At 45.0% G+C, this 19,836-nt stretch overlaps 1 protein-coding gene and 1 non-coding gene across 2 annotated transcripts in view; one reads left to right on the top strand and one right to left on the bottom strand.

Annotated features, from left to right (window-relative positions):
- The window catches only part of OTOG (otogelin), a 94,083-nt gene that overhangs the window by 65,445 nt on the left and 8,802 nt on the right, over positions 1–19,836 (top strand). The window contains exons 39-48 of the mRNA XM_014786825.2: positions 327–416; positions 9,931–10,114; positions 12,316–12,536; positions 12,757–12,895; positions 14,297–14,491; positions 14,703–14,915; positions 15,526–15,630; positions 15,833–15,940; positions 16,363–16,464; positions 19,072–19,170. Coding sequence (XP_014642311.2) covers positions 327–416; positions 9,931–10,114; positions 12,316–12,536; positions 12,757–12,895; positions 14,297–14,491; positions 14,703–14,915; positions 15,526–15,630; positions 15,833–15,940; positions 16,363–16,464; positions 19,072–19,170 — 1,456 coding nt within the window. The remainder of the gene's footprint in view (positions 1–326; positions 417–9,930; positions 10,115–12,315; positions 12,537–12,756; positions 12,896–14,296; positions 14,492–14,702; positions 14,916–15,525; positions 15,631–15,832; positions 15,941–16,362; positions 16,465–19,071; positions 19,171–19,836) is intronic.
- Positions 4,015–4,130, bottom strand: LOC147916551 (small nucleolar RNA SNORD89). The gene has a single exon (XR_015552847.1). It is a non-coding gene; the product is annotated as a small nucleolar RNA SNORD89 (small nucleolar RNA).

Raw genomic sequence — 19,836 nt, 5'->3', positions numbered from 1 at the left:
CTGGAGTGCCGCTCCAGGGATGCAGCCCGTGGTCAAGGGTGCCAGCTGCAGGGATCGCCACTAGGATGCCCCCATGAGCTAGTGGAAGGAGGCACCTCTTTTTTTGGGGGGGGGGGCTGGGCTTGCATGAGGTTAGGCAGAGCCAGGAATGTTCTGTAGAGCCAGGAAAATTCTGCACCATCTGCATAGTCCCCATGGGTGCCCCTGACATATCGTTGGGGGAGGGGGGCAGGGACGGGGGCAGGAAGAGAGTGCTCAAACTTGGTCTCCAGGATGAGGAGGCAGGACTGGGCTCTGGGTTGATGAGGGCTGTGCTTTCTCTTCAGGGGCACCTGAACTGGCCTCCGTTCTGTCTGGTGATGCTCAGTGTGACTCACCTGACCCGTCAGGTCACCATTGACCGGTTCAACAGGAAGGTGAGTGCATCAAAGAGCAGACCCCCCCCCCCAGGCAGGGCAGCGGTCAGCGGAGGGGCAGGGCATCTAGCGGGGGCCTTTGAGGCCTATTCACTATTGGGGGCAGGGATGGGGAGGGGACCCTCTTAAAGAAAAATAATGCAAGATTAGGTATATTTAGAAGTGATTTTAATTAGAAAACTTGTGTCCACCCTAATGTCAAGTGAGAAAGTGTACCAGGAGGAATATTGTGTTGGAGAGGAAGTTAGAATGGCAAGAGACAGTGGCCTTACATGATTGTGGTTAAAATATCTAGCTTCTACAATTTTTACAAAAATATATGGCCATGTGAACACATTCCTAGGGCGCCTTGCACAAAGAGGACTGGGTAAGTGAGGAGTCCTCAAGTTAAGCTTCATTAGCTTCACATGAAACCCACCTCTGTCAAGGAGGCCGGGTGTCCAACCCCAGCCCACCCCATGTCGGATACCCTCCCTGGGGGTCTGCCTTTGCTCCTGCTGACCGGGGGGTGAGAGAAGCTGGTTTGTCTGCTCCTTAGGTCCCAAAGTCATGCCTCTCCTCACCCATTCCTGAGCCAAGGCCTGCAGCCCTCCTGTTGGAATCCGCCCTTGAACACCAAACACAGGGCCACCCTGTCCTGTGGGGCTCTCAGGAATAGGGCTCAGGGCAGTGGGTTTTCCAGGAGATGGAGGCTTAAGCCAAAAAAAAAAAAAAAAAACCTCCTTGGGTTACATCCCTTACTTATTTTTATTTTTCCATTTTTAAAAATTAAGATATAATTTACATACAGTAAAATTTACCCGTTTGTGCACAATTCTACAAATTTTAACAAAAAACCACAGTCATGTAACCACCACCACGATCATGATATAGAACAGTTGCATCACCCCCAAACATTGCTCTGTGCCATTTTGTTGTCAAACCCTCATCCCACCTCCTGACAACCACTGCCTTTTGTCCCTATAGTTTTCCCATTTCCAGAATACCATATAAATGGAATCAGAGTATATAGAGAGATTCATTCATGCTACTGCACGTATCAGTAGTTTGTTCTTTTTTATTGTTGGATAGTATTCCATTGTACGGATGTACCACCATTTGTTTATCCATTCACCACTTGAAAGACCTTTGGGTTGTTTCCAGTTTTTGGTGAAAACAATAAAGCTGTTATAAACATTTACGTAAAGGTTTTGGATGGATAAAGTCACCAGGAGTAGATTGCTGGGTTCCATGGTAAGGATGTGTTTAATTTTACAATAATTTGCCAAATTGTTTTGCAAAGTGGGCATTTAGCATTCATACCAGCAACGCATGAGAGTTGCAGTTGTTTCACATCTTTGCCGGCATTTTGTAGCATCAGTTTTTTTTTTTTTTCTCCAGTCATTCTAACCAGTGTGTAATAGGATCTCATTGTGGTTTTAATTTGCATTTCCCTAATTGCTGATAAAGAGTTTATTTTCCATGGTATATCTTCTTTGGTGAAGTGTCTGCTCAAATCTTTTCACATTTTAAAAATTATGTTGTCTATTTTATTAAGTTTTGAGAATTCTTTGTATAGTTTGGATACAAGTCCTTTATTAGACATAAATATTATCTCCTGGCCTGTGGCCTGTTTTTTTGTTAATCTAGAAGTGTCTTTCAAAGGGCAGAAGTTATTAATTTTGATGGAGTCCAATTTATCAATTTTTTCTTTTATAGATCACGATTTTGGTATTGTATCTAACTAACCTTTGCCTAACCCAAGGTCACAAAGATTTTCTCTTAAGTTTTCTTCTAGAAGTTTTATAGTTTTAGGTATTACTTGAAGGTGTATATTGCATTTTAAGTTAATTTTTATAAATGGTGTGAGGTATGCGTCAGATTCATTTTTTCGCCTGTGGATACTCAATTGTTCCAGCACCGTTTGTGGAAAAGACTATCCTGTCTCCATGGAATTTGTCATTGCACTTTTGTCAAAAATCAGTTGACCGTTAATGTTCGGGTTTATTTCTGGACTTTTAATATTGTTCCATTAATCTATGTATCTGTCCTTTAACCAATGTCACACTGCCTTGATAACTGTTGCTTTTTATTAAACTTTTATTAAAATTAGGTAGTATGAGTCTTCCAACTTTCTTCTTTTTCAAAGTTGTGTTGGCTATTTTAATTCCTTTATCTTTCCATATAAATTTAGAATCAGCTTGTTGATTTCTATAAAACATCCTTCTGGAATTTTGTTTGGAATTACTTTAATTATATAATTATTTGGGGGGAGAATTACAATCTGTACATCAATGAGTTTTCCAATCCATGAACATGGTACATCTCTCTATTTATTTAGGTCTTTGATTTTTTTATTGGTGTTTTTTAGTTTTCAGTGTAAGAATCTTGCACATATTTTGTTAGATTTATCCCTAAATATTTAATATTTTTGCTGCTATTATAAATTATTCTGTTGTTTTTATTTTATATTCCAATTGCTCAATGCTAATATGTACAAATACGATTGACTGTTGCATTTTTAAAAAAGTGTTTGCCATTGAGTTTTTGTTTAGATGGTTGTGTGTACACATGACTTTTGCGTATTGACCTTGTATCTTGCAACCTTGCTAGACTCACTTATTAGTTCTTGTGGATTCTTCATTGTTTTCTACATAGACGATTATGTCTTCTCCAAATAGAGACAGTTTTATTTCCTCCTTTCCATTGTGTATGGTTTTTATTTATTTTTCTTGCCTATTCCACTAGCTGGTCTCTAGTATGATGTTGAATAAGAGGGATTGAGAGCCAACATCCTTGTCCTGTATCTGATCTTAGGGAGAAGGCATTCAGTCTTTCACTATAAAGCATGTAGTTAGTTGTAGGCTTTTTATAGATGTCCTTTATCAGGTTAAGAAAATCTCTTTCTCATTGTAGTTTGCTGAGAGTTTTTATTACCACGAGCAGATGCTGAATTTTTGTCAAACGCTTTTTCATGCATCTGTTGAGATAATCGTATTGTTTTTCTTCTTTAGACTTTCTTTTCAAGATCATAATATTGGTGTTTACTTGAAGAATGAAAGATTTTCAAATTTATTTTAAATAAGTAGCTTACAAAGAATAGTTGTTTTATTTAGAGAACATTTTATGTATATATAAAAAAAACTGAGTCAAGATTTACATTTACAACACCAGCAACAGGGTCTTCAATAAACATGTTTAAAAGTAGAAGATAGTTTACCTAAAGTAAAAGAAACTATAATCCTGGGATTCAATAACTGTGCAATCAACTTTTAAGAGTAATCAGACAAGTTCAATTTAACTGTCATGTTAAAAAAAATCTTGAACTCTCTGGATTTCCTAGTTTCAATTTCTAGCTTTAATAACTTCAAATCACCCATTCTTGAAGGTCTGTTATTATTGTTTTTTTGATGTTTTTTATGATTCTGGCAGTTCTTGATTCAGCAAGTATATCATAAACTACACAGAGAGGTGTTTACTGCTTGTTTAAGCCCCAATGTTGTCCAAGTTTCACTTATTATTTTTTCTTAGAAATATCTGAGCTCTCTGTGAGAATGCCTTTCTTAGCCATTCCTGTTTGGAAAGCTTCCCCAAGGTACAAAGCTTCAATGTTGATGCTACTGAGGTCAGACCAGTGGTTTGCATCAGGAGATTTTGTCATGGGGCACCCACAAAGAGAGCCAACTGCTGATGGAGACACAGCAATTCAGCTTTTTATTGTCATCATTCCTCAGACTGTTTTTGTAAGACATTTTTTTTTAGAACAGTTTAAAATTCACAACAAAATTGAGAGGAAGATACAGAGATTTCCCATATCCCTCCTGCCCCCATACATGCGTAGCCTCCCCCATTACCAGCATCACTCACCAGAATGGTGCATTTGTTACCAATGATGAATCTACATTAAAACATCATAATCACCCAAAGTCCATAGTTTACCTTAGGGTTCACTCTGGGTGTTGTACATTCTATGGGTTTGGACAAATGTATAATAACATATATTCATCATTGTAGTATCATACAGAGTATTTGCACTGCTCTAAAAATCCTTTGTGCTCTGTCTGTTCACCACCCACCCCCACAACCACTGATCTTTTTATCGTCTCCTCAGTTTTGCCTTTTCCAAAATGTCACATAGTTTGAACTATATAGTATGTAGCCTTTTCAGATTGACTTCTTTCACTTAGTAATATGCATTTAAAGTTCCTTCATATCTTTTCATGGCTTGGTAGCTCTTTTCTTTTTAGCACTGAATAATATTCCACTGGTCTTCTTTAGACTATTAATATGATGAATTACTTTGATTTTCAAATGTTGAACCAATCTTGCATTCCTGGAATTAACTACACTTGGTTGGGATATGTTACTCTTGTTATACATTGTTGGATCTTCATGAGGTGTATTAGTTTAAATTTTCTTTTCTTGTAATGTGTTACTTTAGTTTTGGTATCAGAGTAATGCTGGCATCATATAGTGAATTGGAAAGTATTTTCCCCTCTTTAGTTTTCTAGAAGAGTTGGTGTAGACTTGGTAATATTAATATTTCTTCCTTACGTATTTGGTAGAATTCAACAGTGAAGCCATCTGGGCCTGGAATTTTCTTCTGGGGAGGTTTTTAAATACATATTCAATTTCTTTAAAGGACATAGGGCTATTCTGGTTACCTATTTCTTCTTTGGTAAGCTTGGATAATTTGCATCTTTCACAAAATTTGTCCATTTCATCCAAGTTGTCAAATTTATAGGCATTAAGTTGTTCATCATATACTCTTGCTACCTTTTAATGTCTGTAGGATCTGTGTTTAAGTATCCTATCTCATTCCTGATATTAGTAATTTGTGTCTTTTCTTTTTTCCCTGCCCAGCCTGGCTAAAGGTTTATCAAATTTATTGTTTTTCTTGAAGAATGATTTTATTGGTTTTCTCTATTGTTCTTTCATTTTCTATTTCATTGATTTGTGCTCTTTATTATTTTCTTTCTCTTGCTTTCTTTGGGTTTAATTTACTCTTCTTTTTCTAATTTATTAAGGTGGTGGCCTAGGTCACTGATTTGAGAGCTTTCTTCTTTTTCTAATATAAGCATTTAGTGCTACAATTTTCCCTTTGGGATACTGATTTAGCTGCATCTTACAAATTTTGATATGTTGTGTTTTTATTTTCATTAACTTCAAAATACTTTTAAATTTCCCTTTTGATTTTTATTTGACCCATGGGTTGTTTATAAGTGTTTTCTCTTGTCCCCAAATATTTGATGATTTTCCAGATATGATTCTATTATTGATTTCTAATTTAGTTCCATTGTGTTCAGAGGACATACTTTGTCTAACTTGAATCCTTTTAAATTTAGTGAGACTTGTTTTATGTACCAGAATATATTCTGTCTTGCTAAATGTGTATTCTGTTGTTGGTGGAGTGTTCTATGCATATCGGTTAGGTCAAGCTGGCTGATAGTGTTGTTCAGGCCTTCTAAATCCTTATTCGTTTTCTGTCTACTTGTTCTATCACTTATTGAGAGAGACGATGTTGAGATTTCTGACTATAATTGTTGATTTGTCTATTTCTCCTTGGAGTTTTATCAGTTTTTTATTCACATATTTTGAAAACCTGTTATTAGGTGCATAATGTTTAGGATTGTTATGTCCTCCTGATGAATTAAGTCCTTTATCAGTATGAAATGTCCTTTTTATCCAGGTAAAAGCCTTTATTCTGAATTCTGTTTTATCTGACTTGTCTATAATAGCTTCTCCAGTGTTCTTTTGGTTAGTGTTAGCATGCATATCTAATATCTATATCTAAGATATATCTTTTTCTATCCTTTTTCTTTTAGCTTATTTATGTCTTTTTACTTAAAGTGGGATTTTTGTAGGGAGCAAATAGTTGGGTCTTCTTTTTCTGTTATCCAGTCTGCCAATCTCTGCCTTTTAATTGGGGATGTTTAGACCATTTACATTTATTGTCATCAATATAATTAGGTTTGTATATGCCATGATGTTGCTATTTGTCTTCTATTTGTCCCCTCTGTTCTTCATTCCCCTCCCTTTCCTCTTTTTCTGCCTTTTTTTGGATTATTTTTAATGATTCCACTGCATCTCCTATAATGGATTATTATCTATACATTCTTATTTTTCTCTTTCAGTGGTGGCCTTAGAGTTTTTAGTGTATATTTTTAACTTGTCAGTCTGGCTCAAGTAATATTATACTCGTTACATATAGCATAAGAATGTAACAGTATCCTTCCACGTCCTCCCTGTCTTTGTGCTACTGTTATCACACATTTTACTTCTTCATTTGATATAAACCCCATGGTGCATTGTGATTATTTTTTCCTTAAACAATCAATTATCTTCTAATGCAATTTTAAAAATAAGAAACATTTATATTATCCACATATTTACTATTTCTGGTGCTCTTTATTCCTTTGAGTAGGTCAGGATTTCCACCTGGTATCATTTTTCTTCTGCCTGAGGACTTCCTTTAACATTCTTATAGTGCAGGTCTGCTGGTGATAAATTCTTTCAGCTTTCATATGTCTGAAAAAGTCTTGATCTTGCTTTCATTTTTTAAAGATATTTTCACTGGGTTTGGAATTCCAGATTGACTTTAGTTTTTCTTTCAGTACCTTAAAGATTTTTCTCCACTATCTTTTATTTTTTAATTGAAGTGAAATTGACATAACATAAAATTAACCATTTTAAAGTTAACAGTTCAGTGGCATTTAGTACATTCACAATGTTGTACAACCACCACCCCTCTCTAATTCTAAAGCATTTTCATCACCCTAAAAGGACACCTTGTTAAAGGTTAGGGCGATGCTCCCTATTCACCTATCCCCCCAGCCCCTGTAAACCACCAATATGCATTCTGTCTATAGATTTGCTTATTCTGGATATTTCGTATAAATGGGGTCATACAATCTGGGATGTTTTGTGTCCGGTTTCTTTCACTTAGCATCGTGTTTTTGAGGTTCATCCACATCGTAGCATCTATTAGTACTTCATTCATTTTTATTGCTGAATAATATTCCATTGTATGTACACACCACAATTTGTTTATCCATTCACCTACTGATGGACATTTGGGTTGTTTCCACCTTTTGGCTGTGTTTGTGAATGGTGCTGCTATGAAGTCCCACTGTCTTTTGCCTTGCTTATTTCTGATAAGAAATCTCTGTCATTCTTATCTTTGTTTCTCTGTACATAATGTGTCTTTTTTTCCTCTGGCTGCTTTTACAATTTTCCTGCTATCACTGTCTTTAAGTAATTTGGTTATGATATGTATGGTAATTCAGTTCTCTTATGGGGACTCCAATTCTATGTATATTAGGCCACTTGAAGTTGTTCCACAGATCACTTATGCTCTGTTCATCATTTTTTTCCAGTCTTTTTTTCTTTCCGTGTTTAATTTTGGATAGTATCTATTGCTCTGTATTTAAGTTTATTACTATTTTCATCTACAGTGTCTAATTGTCTGTTAATATCATCCAGCGTATATTTCATCTCAGACATTAATTGCATTTTTCATCTCTAGAATTTTGATTTTGGTCTTTTTATATCTTCCACATCTCACTTTAATGTTCTTATGTTTTCCTCTACTTTCTCGAACATATAGAATATAGTTTTAGTAATTGTTGTTTATGTCCTTGTCTACTAATTCTGTCATATGTGTCAAGTCTGATTGATTTTCCACCTCATCTTGGGTTGTATTTTCCTGCTTCTTTGCATGCCTGGCAATTTTTTATTGGATTCCAGACATTGTGAGTTTTGTCTTATTGGATGCTGGATGTTCCTTTTCTTTTTAGAAATAGTCTTGAGCTTCCTAACAGTTATACTGCTTGGAAACAGTTTGATCCTTTTCAGGCTTGATTGTAAACCTGTTGGGTGGAGCCAGAGTAGCCTTTTTGCTAAGTGTGATTTTATTTTTTATTCTAAGTAGTGATTCCTCACTACTGAAGCAATAGCCTTCTTCATCCTCACCTTATTCCCTATGAATTATGAGATTTTTCCACACTAGCTGGTGGTAGCTCTAAATGTTCCCAGCCTGGGGTGAGCACTGAGGATTGTTCTGTCTGCTCCTTTCAGCTGGTTCTTTCCCTGGCCTCAGGTAGTTTTCTCATCTGCATACACTGATTGGTATTCAGGACAGGGTCAGGACAGGGTCCAAGGGGGACTCTGCAGAGCTTCTGATCTCTCTCTCTCTCCTGTCCCCAGCTCTCTTCTTTTCGATATTCTGCCCTGTAAAAACACTAGCTCTTTTGGCCTCTATGAACTCCCAACTCTTGTCTCATAAACTCGGGGAGACCATTGGACTCTGCCTGGGTTCCTCCTTCCTGCACTGAGGCCTGGACCCTTTCTCTAAGCAATAACCTTGGCAATCATAAGGCCCGTCTCATTTGTTTCCCCTTCTCAGGAGTCACTCTCCTGCACTGCCAACTGTCCAATGTCTGAAAACTGTTGTTCCATCTATTTTGTCAGGTTTTTTAGTTGTTTAAGGCAAGAGGGTAAATCCAGTCTGTATCACTCCATCTTGGTCTGGAAGCTAAAGCCCAAGTCCTTAGTTTTGAAACTTTTGTCCTTTGTCCCTACTTGGACCTGGAGTCCTGTGACCTCTGGGCTTCAGATATGAGTGTTCACTCCCAGAACTGGGAGAGCGCCCCAGGATCGTGGAGCCCAAGCCCCTGTCTGTAGAACTAGGAAGGCTCAAGCCATGAGAGAGCCCAGGACTTCCCCAAGGTCAAAGTTTTCTGACTGCTGGGCTGGGGCACCCTCTACTTCAACACAGTAGTTCACATGCTGGATAATTTACCTAGTGATTAATAAAACAGTTATTCTTGGGAGAGGTGTAAAGTCATTACAAATATTTTAACATCCTAATCTTTTCATCTCCCATTTCTAAAGAGTAAAACTAATAATCCATAATACATCTAAATTTAACCCTGTCAATATGCAGCAGAGGTTGTAGCTTTGAATTTAAAGTGTTTGAGAGAATTGAGGTGTGCTGCATATTTAACATATCGATTGAACCCTCAATTTATGTCAGGCCCAAAGGCGGATGCTGTAGATTCAGAGGTGAATCAGACATAGTTTCTGCTCTCAAGAAGCTCACAGCCCACTGGGGGCCTTGATGAGGGAACAGATGGATTCTGTCTCAATGGTCAACACAGAGATGGGGAGACCCCAGAGAAGGGGTGCCCAACCCAGAGGCTGAGGATTTTGGGAAAACCTCCCAGAAGAAATGATCTGAGCAGAATCAGGAAAGAAGAGCATGATGAGGAGGGCGCAGGATTGGGTTTATTTGGGCACAGACATGCAGCCTGCCTCCAGCTGTTGCATTTCTTGTTTCATTGTTTTGTGCTCATAAAGATGTTCTCAGAATTCCTCCATGCCACCTTGGAGTGTGTCTTGGCTGCATGTGCCTGAAACAGAGCCTGGCACATAGCGGGTGCTTAATAAATGTCTGTTGCATAAATGGATGGATTTGACGGACGGACGGACAGACAGAAGAGCTGTGCTCACATTGAACACCTCCTCCCCCCACAAGGTGATCGTGGACTCGCAGCCCGTCTGGCCCCCCGTGAGCAGACACGGGTTCAGAATTGAGGACACTGGCCACATGTACGTGGTCCGGACGCCGTCACACCTCCAGATCCAGTGGCTCCACAGCTCAGGACTCATGATCCTGGAGGCCAGCAAAGCCAGCGAGGCCCGGGGCCGTGGCCTGTGTGGTGAGGTGGGACCCAGCTGGGGGGAGGGGTCCATCTCTGCCCCCAGACACAGGTCTGCCTGGACCAGGGAAAGCTGAGACAGAGCGCCAGGCCAGAGGTAGGACCAGCGGAGCTGCCAGGGCAGAGGGACCTAATGTCTTGTGTTCTGGGGCTGAAGCTGCCAGCAGGGAGATGGCGCAGGGCTCTGGCTTCAGCCTGATGTCACTTCAGCCGAGATTGTCTGTCAGCTCCCCTGATAGCTCCCTAATACCAGATAATCCTTCCCATCTGCAAACGCCTGGGCACTTCACAAAGCACTTCCACACTCTGATCTCACTTATTCCAGGTCATCCACGCAACAGCCCTGAGAGTTGGCCCTTGAAATAAAGAAGAAAGGTGGCTCAGAGAGGTTAAGTGGCTTGCCTAAGTTCACACAGCAGAGCTGCCACAACACATGGAACTAATGCTCTTCAGAACACAACATGATTGTGAGAGCATAACCTAAGGGAATGAATGTATTTTGATAAGAAAAAAGGGCACAGGAGTCCTTTGCAGGAGCAGAAGGATGTGGGCTCCCACGGGCACTCCATCACAGACTGCCATGATGATGATGATGGGTGACACGGGAGTACTTACACACACACACACTGGCATGCCCTCCGTTCATAAATCTGCACCCATTTTGTTCATTCACACCTGTACCGCTGTATTCAGAATGCCCCCTACTCATGGACCAGCACGTATAAGACTGCTCCATGCTCACTCTTTCATTTGTGCAACACACATTTACCATGTACCACTCACTAGGGCAAAAGAGACAAAATCCCTGTGTTATGAAACTTCCGTTCTCACTGACACAAACAGCTCTCCTTACAGACACACACACACACATCACCACCAGCACCACCACCTCCACCATCCATTTCTCGGCATTTCTTCCTTCTGCTGTGTACACCTGCTGAAGAGTGCTGTGGTCAGCAGTAACCTGGTGGGCCACCTCCTCCCTAGGATACCTTTGTGACAGCCTTCGGTGACTCCCTGCCAAGACCCAAAATGTGACCATTGGGATCGTTGATAAAATCTGAGGGTTTTGTATTAAATCATGCTTTATATTCACAAAACTGGTGGCTGGGTGTGTCAGAGCAAAGTCAGCTCATTTACATCTCTATTTTATCCAAACTAACACTTGGTTCCCTGGGCACCCTGCTAGGCAACGTGGGGGATACCGAGAGAGGGAGGTCTAAAGGAGGTGAGTCCTCGCACTCAGAGAGCTGAAAGCTTCTGTGAAAGACAGACCTGCAAACCAAAATCTGTTACACAGAATTGGGAAGGTCACGGACAGGTCCCTCTGTGGGGCCCTTGAAGGAAGGACTTCTGAGAAAGCTTTTCAGCCAAGTGCAGGGAAGTGTGTGTGTGTGAGAGATGAAGCTGGAAGTTAAGTCATGTTAGAAACTGTGACAGATAAACTTCAGCCCTGCCCCCAGCTCAGTGCCTTAATACCAACAGCAGTTTATTCCCAAATGGGGAGTGATGATTCAGAGACCCAAATTCCTTCCATCTTGTGGCTCTGCCATTTTCAGCTTCCAACTCCATAGAAGGGAAAAGAGTTGGGGAGTTGTTATGGACCAGGCCTGGAAGTGGTGCCCATCACCTTCACTCACGTGCCATTGGCTGGGACTCAGTCACATGGTCTCACCCAACCACAGGGAGCCTGGGTGACTGACCAGGAGGAAAAGGAAACAGTTGTGATAACTAGCTAGCAGTGTCTGCTAAAGCAGGTTTTCTGGGATAACTTTCTGTTTTGATATAATGTCAAACTTAGAAGTTGCAAAAATAGTATAAGGAACTCCCGTATACTTTTTACCCAGATTTACTGATTGTTCACATTTTGCCCCAATTGTGTCTCTCTTTCCCTATTTATATATATGCCCTTTTATATGCATATACTATATATATATATATATATATATGCATTTTTTCTGGACCATTTGTAAGTAAGTTCAAGACATTGTGCCCCTTTGGTTGGTGTGTATATCCTAAGAACGGAGATATTTTCTTACTCAGTAGGTTTCTTAGCTTCTCTGTGCCTCATTTTCCTCATCTGTAAAATGGGGATGATAGTAATACCAGCCTGAAAGAATTGTCATGAGGAATATGCTGAGTGACAGTGACACCTGTGAGTGGTGGTGATTGTGGCTATTGGGATACTTCTGCCCTTTCAGGTATCTGTGACGGGGATGCAGCCAATGACCTCACCCTGAAGGATGGCTCTGTGGTGGGGGGAGCCGAGGACCCTGCTCCCTTCCTGGATAGCTGGCAGGTGCCCAGCTCCCTGACCTCAGTGGGCCAGACGCGCTTCCGCCCAGACAGCTGCACCACGGCCGACTGCTCGCCCTGCCTGCGCATGGTGTCTAACCGCACGTTCAGCGCCTGCCACCGCTTCGTATGTGCCGCCTGGGTCTGCCACAGGGGACCCCCGGGCCGGGAGTGGTAGCGCCTGCCTGTGGAGGGGCCTGTGGCCAGGGCAGGGAGGTGGAGATCTGGGTGAGCTCCCCAGACGGGGAGCCTGCAGAGGCTGGTTGTTCCTCGGGGCGGGGCTGGGAGGAGCTGGGCCCTGGATGTGGGCCATCAGGGTACGAACCACTGCCTCTGCATGTGCCCAGGTCCCCCCAGAGTCCTTCTGTGAGCTGTGGGTCCGGGACACCAAGTACGTGCAGCAGCCCTGCGTGGCTCTGACCGTGTACGTGGCCATGTGCCACAAGTTCCACGTGTGCATCGAGTGGCGGCGCTCCGACTACTGCCGTGAGTTGGGGGGGGGGGGCGCGGGGAGGGTCTCCTCCGCTGTTTCTGTTGCTCCCACCCCCTGTCAGAGTCGGAAAAGGCTCACAGACCTGAGTCCAAGTCTAGGCTGTCCCAGGTTTAGTTATGCATTCATTCATATTAATTAATAAACATAAATATTTTATTAATAAATTAATAAATTTATTTTAATTATAATTTGTATTAATTATGTCAAATAAGTCTTACTTATTTGTTATTTAATTTCTCCAAGTCTCCTTGCCTCATCTGTAGAATGGGGGCAGTAATACTAGCTCCCTCTAGGGCTGTTTTGAGGGTGACAGGAAATGATGTGTACAGAGGGCCTCACACACGCCCATCAATGGTTACTGTCCGGTAAATATGAGTTCCTTTCTCTCCATTTTTGGTCATCTTTCTCTTCTTTTGGTCTCTCCCCTCCTTCCTCGAGGAAGGAAGTGAGATCCACCTTGTCCCACCCCCAGTAAGTTTGTATTAGTGGGGTTGGCAGGGGTGGACTGCCTACAGTAGTTTGATTTATAAATGTGAACACATCCAGAGATTCTGGAAATAGCCCCCGGGAAGACCACACCTATATTATGACCGATAAAGGATGAAAAGAGAAAACCATCTAGACTAGTGTTTTTCAAACTGTGGATCCCAGTTCAGTGGGTATGAAATCAGTTTTGGGGGTCAGCACTAGCATTAAAAAATGCAATAGAATAGAAAAGAAAATACTAGTGTGTACTGCACCTAGAAAGATTAAGTATTATTTCGTGAAAAAGTTTTTTGTTTCAATGTATCAGTGATTCTCAATCCCAGTGACCCTTTGAAATCACCCAGGGCACCTCAGGATGTGTTAAAGCTCCGGCCCCACAGTCAGAGATTCTGATTCCCTTGGTCTGCGGTGGGGTCCCGGCAATGGTTTTTCAAAACCTCCCAAGTGACTCCTTTGCAATCAGGTTTGAGGACCACCGTTCTACATGCATATGTGTATTGAACCACAACGTAAAGTCTAGTTTTTACAGTCAAGTTTGAAAACACTGATCTAGAGCAAGAGGTTGGCAAACATTTTCTATAAAGGGCCAGAGAGTAAATATCTGAGGCTTTTCCGGCCCTATGGTGTCTGTCACCACTACTCAGCTCTGCCCTTGCAGTGCAAAAGCAGCCAGATACAATAGGTAAATGAATGGGTGTGGATGTGTTTTAATAAATCTTTATTTACAAAAACGGGCAGCAGGTCAGATTTGGGCTGTGGGCTGTGCTTTCCTGACTCCTGACCTAGAGGAAGGAGGCAATGACAGCAAACCCCTTTGCACTGTCCGCTGAGGCACGGCTGATGCTCTGAGCCCCCTCCTCACCCTGCCTGGGGTCTGAGATAGGCCTGGTGCCGCTGTGCCCCTGCAGCCTTCCTGTGCTCCAGTGACTCCATGTACCAGGCATGTGTGGCCGCCTGTGAGGCCCCCGAGACGTGCCAGGATGGGCTGCTGGGCCCACTGGACCCGGAGCAGTGCCAGGTGCTGGGCGAGGGCTGTGTCTGCTCTGAGGGCACCATCTTGCACCGGCGCCACTCAGCGCTCTGCATCCCTGAGGAGAAATGCGGTAGGTTCCTCCCCTCCCCAGGTGGGGCCCTCCAAAGCTGGCTTTACCCTAGGGTCTCCTTCACCTTCCTGCTGCCCATGGCTGAGGCCCATCGGCATCCCTCCAGTCTGCTTTGGGGGTGGTCAGTGTCCCAGTGAGGGTCTCACCTGGGACAGTCTGGGTCCACCCACGCTTCTCAGTCCCCTGCACCTTGCCATGCCCCCTGCTGCAGCCTGCACCGACAGCACGGGGGTACCGCGGGCCCTGGGGGAGGCCTGGAACAGCTCCCTCAGTGGATGCTGCCAGCACCTGTGCCAAGCTCCGGATACCATCATCCCGGTGGACCTGGAGTGCCCGGGGCCCCGCCCTGAGAGCTGCCCACGCTTTGGGGAGGTGGCCTTGCTCCTGCCCACCGAGGATCCCTGCTGCCTGGGGACTGTTTGCGGTGAGTCCCACCCTTCGCTTCCCTGGACCTCACCTGCAAGACAGTTAGAAGGCTCCAGCTCTGCCTACTGACCTTGATGGCTAAGACAAGGCCTTGGCAAACCAAAGTGTCTTGTGGGGGGTGCTTTGGAGGGTGCTTTGGGGGGTGTGGCAAACCCCTCCTGGGAGGCAGGGGCTGAGCCTTCTGAGTCAGTGAGGGGTGGGGCTTAAAGTCACGGGCTCTGGAGCCAGGTGGCCTCATGGACTCCTCCTCCACCACCCAGCAGCCTCATGACCTCGGCAGATCTTTTCACATCCTCTGTGCCTTAGTCGATTCTCCTGTAACACGAGGCTGATAATACTACCCACCTTCTGGGTTGTTGTGAGAATTATAGAAGTTAATACTGATCTAGAACAGCAACTGGCACATGGCCCATCTCAATGAATGTTAACTCTTTTTGTTCTTCTGTCCCAGTCCTGGACCCTCTGTGTGACCATCAGAGACCCCTTCCAGAAACATGGGTCCTGGGGACTGGGGGAAGCAACGGGGACGGGTGTCCAGGGGCTGGGCAGTGCTGGAGGCTGGGGGTAGTCCCGGCCTCCAGGTGACAGGCACTGTTGTCCTGGGCCAGTGTGTAACCAGACTCTGTGTGAGGGCCTTGCCCCCACCTGCCACCCAGGCCACCGGCTCCTCATCCACTTCCAGGAGGACTCCTGCTGCCCCAGCTACAGCTGCGGTAAGAGGTCCGGGGTGGGAGAGGGGTACACCTACCGCCCGGGGGCCGGGAGCCCTGCAGCCGGGGTGAGGCAGCTGGGGTGAGGGAGCAGGGACAGCTCTGGGGACTGGGTTCTGGCTGGAGATTAGGGCTGAGCGGGGATGGGGACCCAGGCATGACCAGGCAGGGTCTGCTCCCAGCCTAAGTTCTGTCTTTTCCCCAGAGTGTGACCCAGCCCTGTGCGAGGCGGAGCGGGTCCCCAGCTGCCGCCAGGACCAGACCCTGATTGCGGGCCGCCTGGGGGATTCGTGTTGCACCTCCTACTTCTGCGGTGGGTGGACATGCCATCAGATGTTAACATGCACAGCTGGGTCACAGCCACCCTCTTCCTCACCCCTGCTTCCTTGGGTGGCTGGGAGGAAAGGGGGGGGGGTCTTCGGGAAGGGTGGTCACAGGAAGAGGGGTGAGATCCCTGTCCAGAAAGAAGGGTAGGAGGAAGAGGAAACTGATCTCCACTTCCCCCCCGTAGATTACGGAGCATGAGGAAGCTGGTGCTTGTTCAGTGTAAGACTTTAGGTGGACATGTGGGAGAACTTCCAGATTCTGACTCCAGGACAGGTCACAGGAGACCAGGACACACTGCTGTTAGTCTAGCTCATGTCACAGCTGGGTGCCCCCTCCCAGCAATCTGCTCTGTAGCAAGCCCCCCTTGAGGGGGACTGCCTATGACAGCCATGGCCCTCTCCCCCTCAGCCTGTGGCGACTGTCCTGACCCGATCCCCGAGTGCCAGGAAGGGGAGGTGCTCACCGTGGACAGGAACACCACCGAGCTCTGCTGCCCCCTCTACCAGTGTGGTGAGTCCTGGCTGGACGCGCGGCCACATCTGGAAGGGGCTCCAGGGGCCCTTTTCTGTGTCACGGGGCCCCTTCACAAAGTCCTGGCCCAGGACGGATGAGAGTGGAACAGGAAGCAACAGGGAGCCCCCAGGAGGCAAGCTCTAAGCGTGGAGCGGCCGTGAGGAGGAGGCCCCACCCAGGGAAGCTGGACAGGCCGTGCGAGCTGGATGGTGGGGTTCCAGGCTGTGACATGCATGGCTCTGAGGCTTCATGAAGAGGTCCCCTCCATGGAGGTCTCCAGGGGCCAGGGGGAGGGACACATGCTTAGGCCACTCCAATCCTCCCAGCACTGATCCTCAGTCCTCCTTCTCTGTCTGACTCAAGGCCCCCGCTTCAGAGTCCATTTCACCACTGTTCCCACAGAACATGCTCCTGGAGGCTGCATCCCAGGAGACCCTCATGCTGAAGCCTCTGAGGCTCTTTACTTTGTGATGATCAATAAGAGTGGGCCCTTCCTGATATTTTTACAGGACGTAGTACCTGTATGCACGATGTACATACTATGTACTGTGTACATAGTACCTTATTGTAGTGTGTACTGTGTACATAGAACCGTAGTAGTACCTATTAAGGATAATACAGCCAGCATTATGGACTTGAAGCAAACTTAATGGGTCAAAGTTAACAAAAAGGTTAAATTTAACTTAATTTACAAAAATTGCTTTGCACACTGACTATAGGAAAAACGTGAGGTGGACCTGAGTTGCACAGAGCAGTGTAGGTGAGGGGCACCTGCCAGGACACCCCAAGGGCCACCCTGACTGGGTCAATGTCAAGAACTCACTTTGAAACAATGTAGGCTCCCATGGAGAGTTCCCCAAAAGATGAGGCCAACTGACAAATCAGCTCCACCTGGGGTCTCAGAGGCCACTTGTCACAGGGTTTACAAAGCTGATCTGAGCAGAGGGTCAACGTCCTGCCTCCTCTCTCTCCTCTTTCTGCTTCTGTCTTCACGCTCCTCCTCAGACTCCCTCTCTTGTTCACGTGCCTCTCCGTATTTCTCGGGAGGTCGTCTGGTGACGTGGACCGAGGACAGGCATAGTCAGTCAGTCATCGTTTGAGTCCCAGTTCTACCATTTCTAGCCGTGTGGCCTGGGGCAAGTTACTAACCCTCTGAGCCAAGGACCCTCATTTGTAAAATGGTGATAATAGTATGCGCCATGAGGGGCTGTTGTGAAGGCTAGAGATAATACGGGTGAGGTACCTAACGGTCCTTGGCATACAGTAGGTGCTCAATAAACGGAGGCCTATTGATATTATTACCTTCAGTCTTCATTATGCTTTTACTACAAAAGCACTATATATGCCCGGTAGAAAGTACAAAGTCCAAGCAGATACAAAAAAGTGAAAATCCTATCTTCTTACCTCCTAGATCCTCCCCTGTCAACACTTCAGTACACATCCTTCCAGATACTCTCTATGCCTTTGTGTATGTGTGTTTACCAAAATGAGGTCATACTGTACATGCTCTTTATTAGCTGGCTGGGAAAACATGATCTTTACCTTTCCTTCTTAACAAATTTTCAAGTTATAGCATACACAGTCCATGATTCCCCTGGCTTGTCCAATCCAGGATCCGATCCAGCGCCACACGTTAACATTATGTCTCTTAAATATCTTTTAATCTGGCACAGGGCTCTTTTTCTGTGTGATACTAAGTTGTAGAGTTTGGGCTGTGGTCCAGCAGAAAGTCCCACCTTCTGGATTTATCCATTTGCTTCCTCTTGGAACTGTTTATCTTGTTCCTCTGCCCTTTGTGCTTCCTGTAAACTGGAAGTTTGATCTAAGACTTGGTGGGTTCAGGTTAAAAATTTTTGGCTAGACAGTACGTGAGCTTCATAGTACATCACATTGGGAGACCATACTATGTGGCTGAGCCACTGTAACTGATGTTAATGTTGGCCCTGGTTCAGGGTGGTGACTGTCAGATCTCTTCATCTTACGTTTAGATTTTTCCTCTTTCCACCAGAAAGTAACCCATTACTTCGACACTATGCAAATGTCCTTCTCCCCCTCCACCTCATAATTTTTTGAAATACCAATTGATAATCCTTATATATGCATATATATATACCAATAACTTTTTAGTAGTAAATCACATAAGTCTCGCAGTCGTTCACCTTCAGCGCTGACCCTTGCACCTCTCCTCCCCACCAAAAAGTTGTGCTTAGAGATTGCCTCCCTCCTCGCCTTGGTCTCTCAATGGATGAGAATGGCCGAGGAATCCTAAAGCGAGAGGGGACTGCCTGGAGACTAGTAGGAAGGGAAGTGTGAGCCCGAGAGTGTAGCATTGGCTGAGGCCCCAGGCTCGGGGTGGGCTACAAAGTGGTGGTTCCCGCAGGGTGGGAAGGCTTGTGCTCTCCTCTAGAGGGAAACCTTCCCTGTCGGCCTAGTTCTATGGGAGACTTCAGGAGCACAGACTTCTCCTCAGGAGGGTGTCTGAGGACATTGCAGGGACCTAAGGAGGAGCTGGGGGTGCCCCCTCCTTAGTCAATGTTGCATTTCTGAGGATTCATGCTCCAAGGCGTCTGTGACTAAGGTGTCCCCTCCTCCCCTCCCATGCAGAGTGTGAGAGCTTCCGCTGCCCCCAAGTGCAGTGTGGCCTGGGCACTGCCCTGGTGGAGGTGTGGAGCCCAGACCGCTGCTGCCCCTACAAGTCCTGTGGTAAGTCCCTGGGCAGGGACGCCCCTCCCCAAAGGCGGAGACCCAGGTCACCATGAGGAGGGGGGAGCCCAGCCCCACCACTGTCAACTTGGCTCAGAGTCTGTCCCTGCAGAGTCATCAGAGGGAAGCCACCCGAATCACCTTCCTCCCTCTGCCCCTGTCTCTGAGTGCCAAGCATCCCTACATTTTTTTCTCCCCAGGATGAAAAAAGGAAAAAAAGCCAGTTCTTTTCCATCTTAAAAAGTCTTTATTGCAACTGCCTGATAGTAAACATAATTCTTGTTAAAATCCACCTCAAATCCCTTTAGGAAGCAGGTGGGAGTGCCCGTGATCAATAATGACCACCAGTGAACTTCATGTAAAAATGCTACTTAAAAAAGAGTTGAGAAACTCTATTTTGCATCTGGATCTTTTGCTTGTCCTTTTCCAGGCCTAGAATGTACACCTCCCAAGGACAGAGATTCTGGTCTGTCTCACTCATTGCCTTGTCCCCAGAGCACAGAGCAGAGAGTAGGCACTTGAAACTGTTTGCTGCAGGAGTGAGTGACCCAGAAGGGTGTTTCTCAGCCACTCTGACCTTGAGGTCTCCTCACCCTGGAGCTAGAGCTGGTGTGTCCCGTTTGCTCGTGGTGCCTCACAGCTTAGAGCTGGACCTGCTTACAGGCA

This window comes from Ceratotherium simum, chromosome 7, assembly GCF_057802395.1.
Source record: "Ceratotherium simum simum isolate JZ-2026a chromosome 7, ASM5780239v1, whole genome shotgun sequence".
In the NCBI taxonomy this organism is placed as follows: domain Eukaryota; kingdom Metazoa; phylum Chordata; class Mammalia; order Perissodactyla; family Rhinocerotidae; genus Ceratotherium; species Ceratotherium simum.
This window is presented reverse-complemented; position numbering and strand designations above follow the sequence as displayed.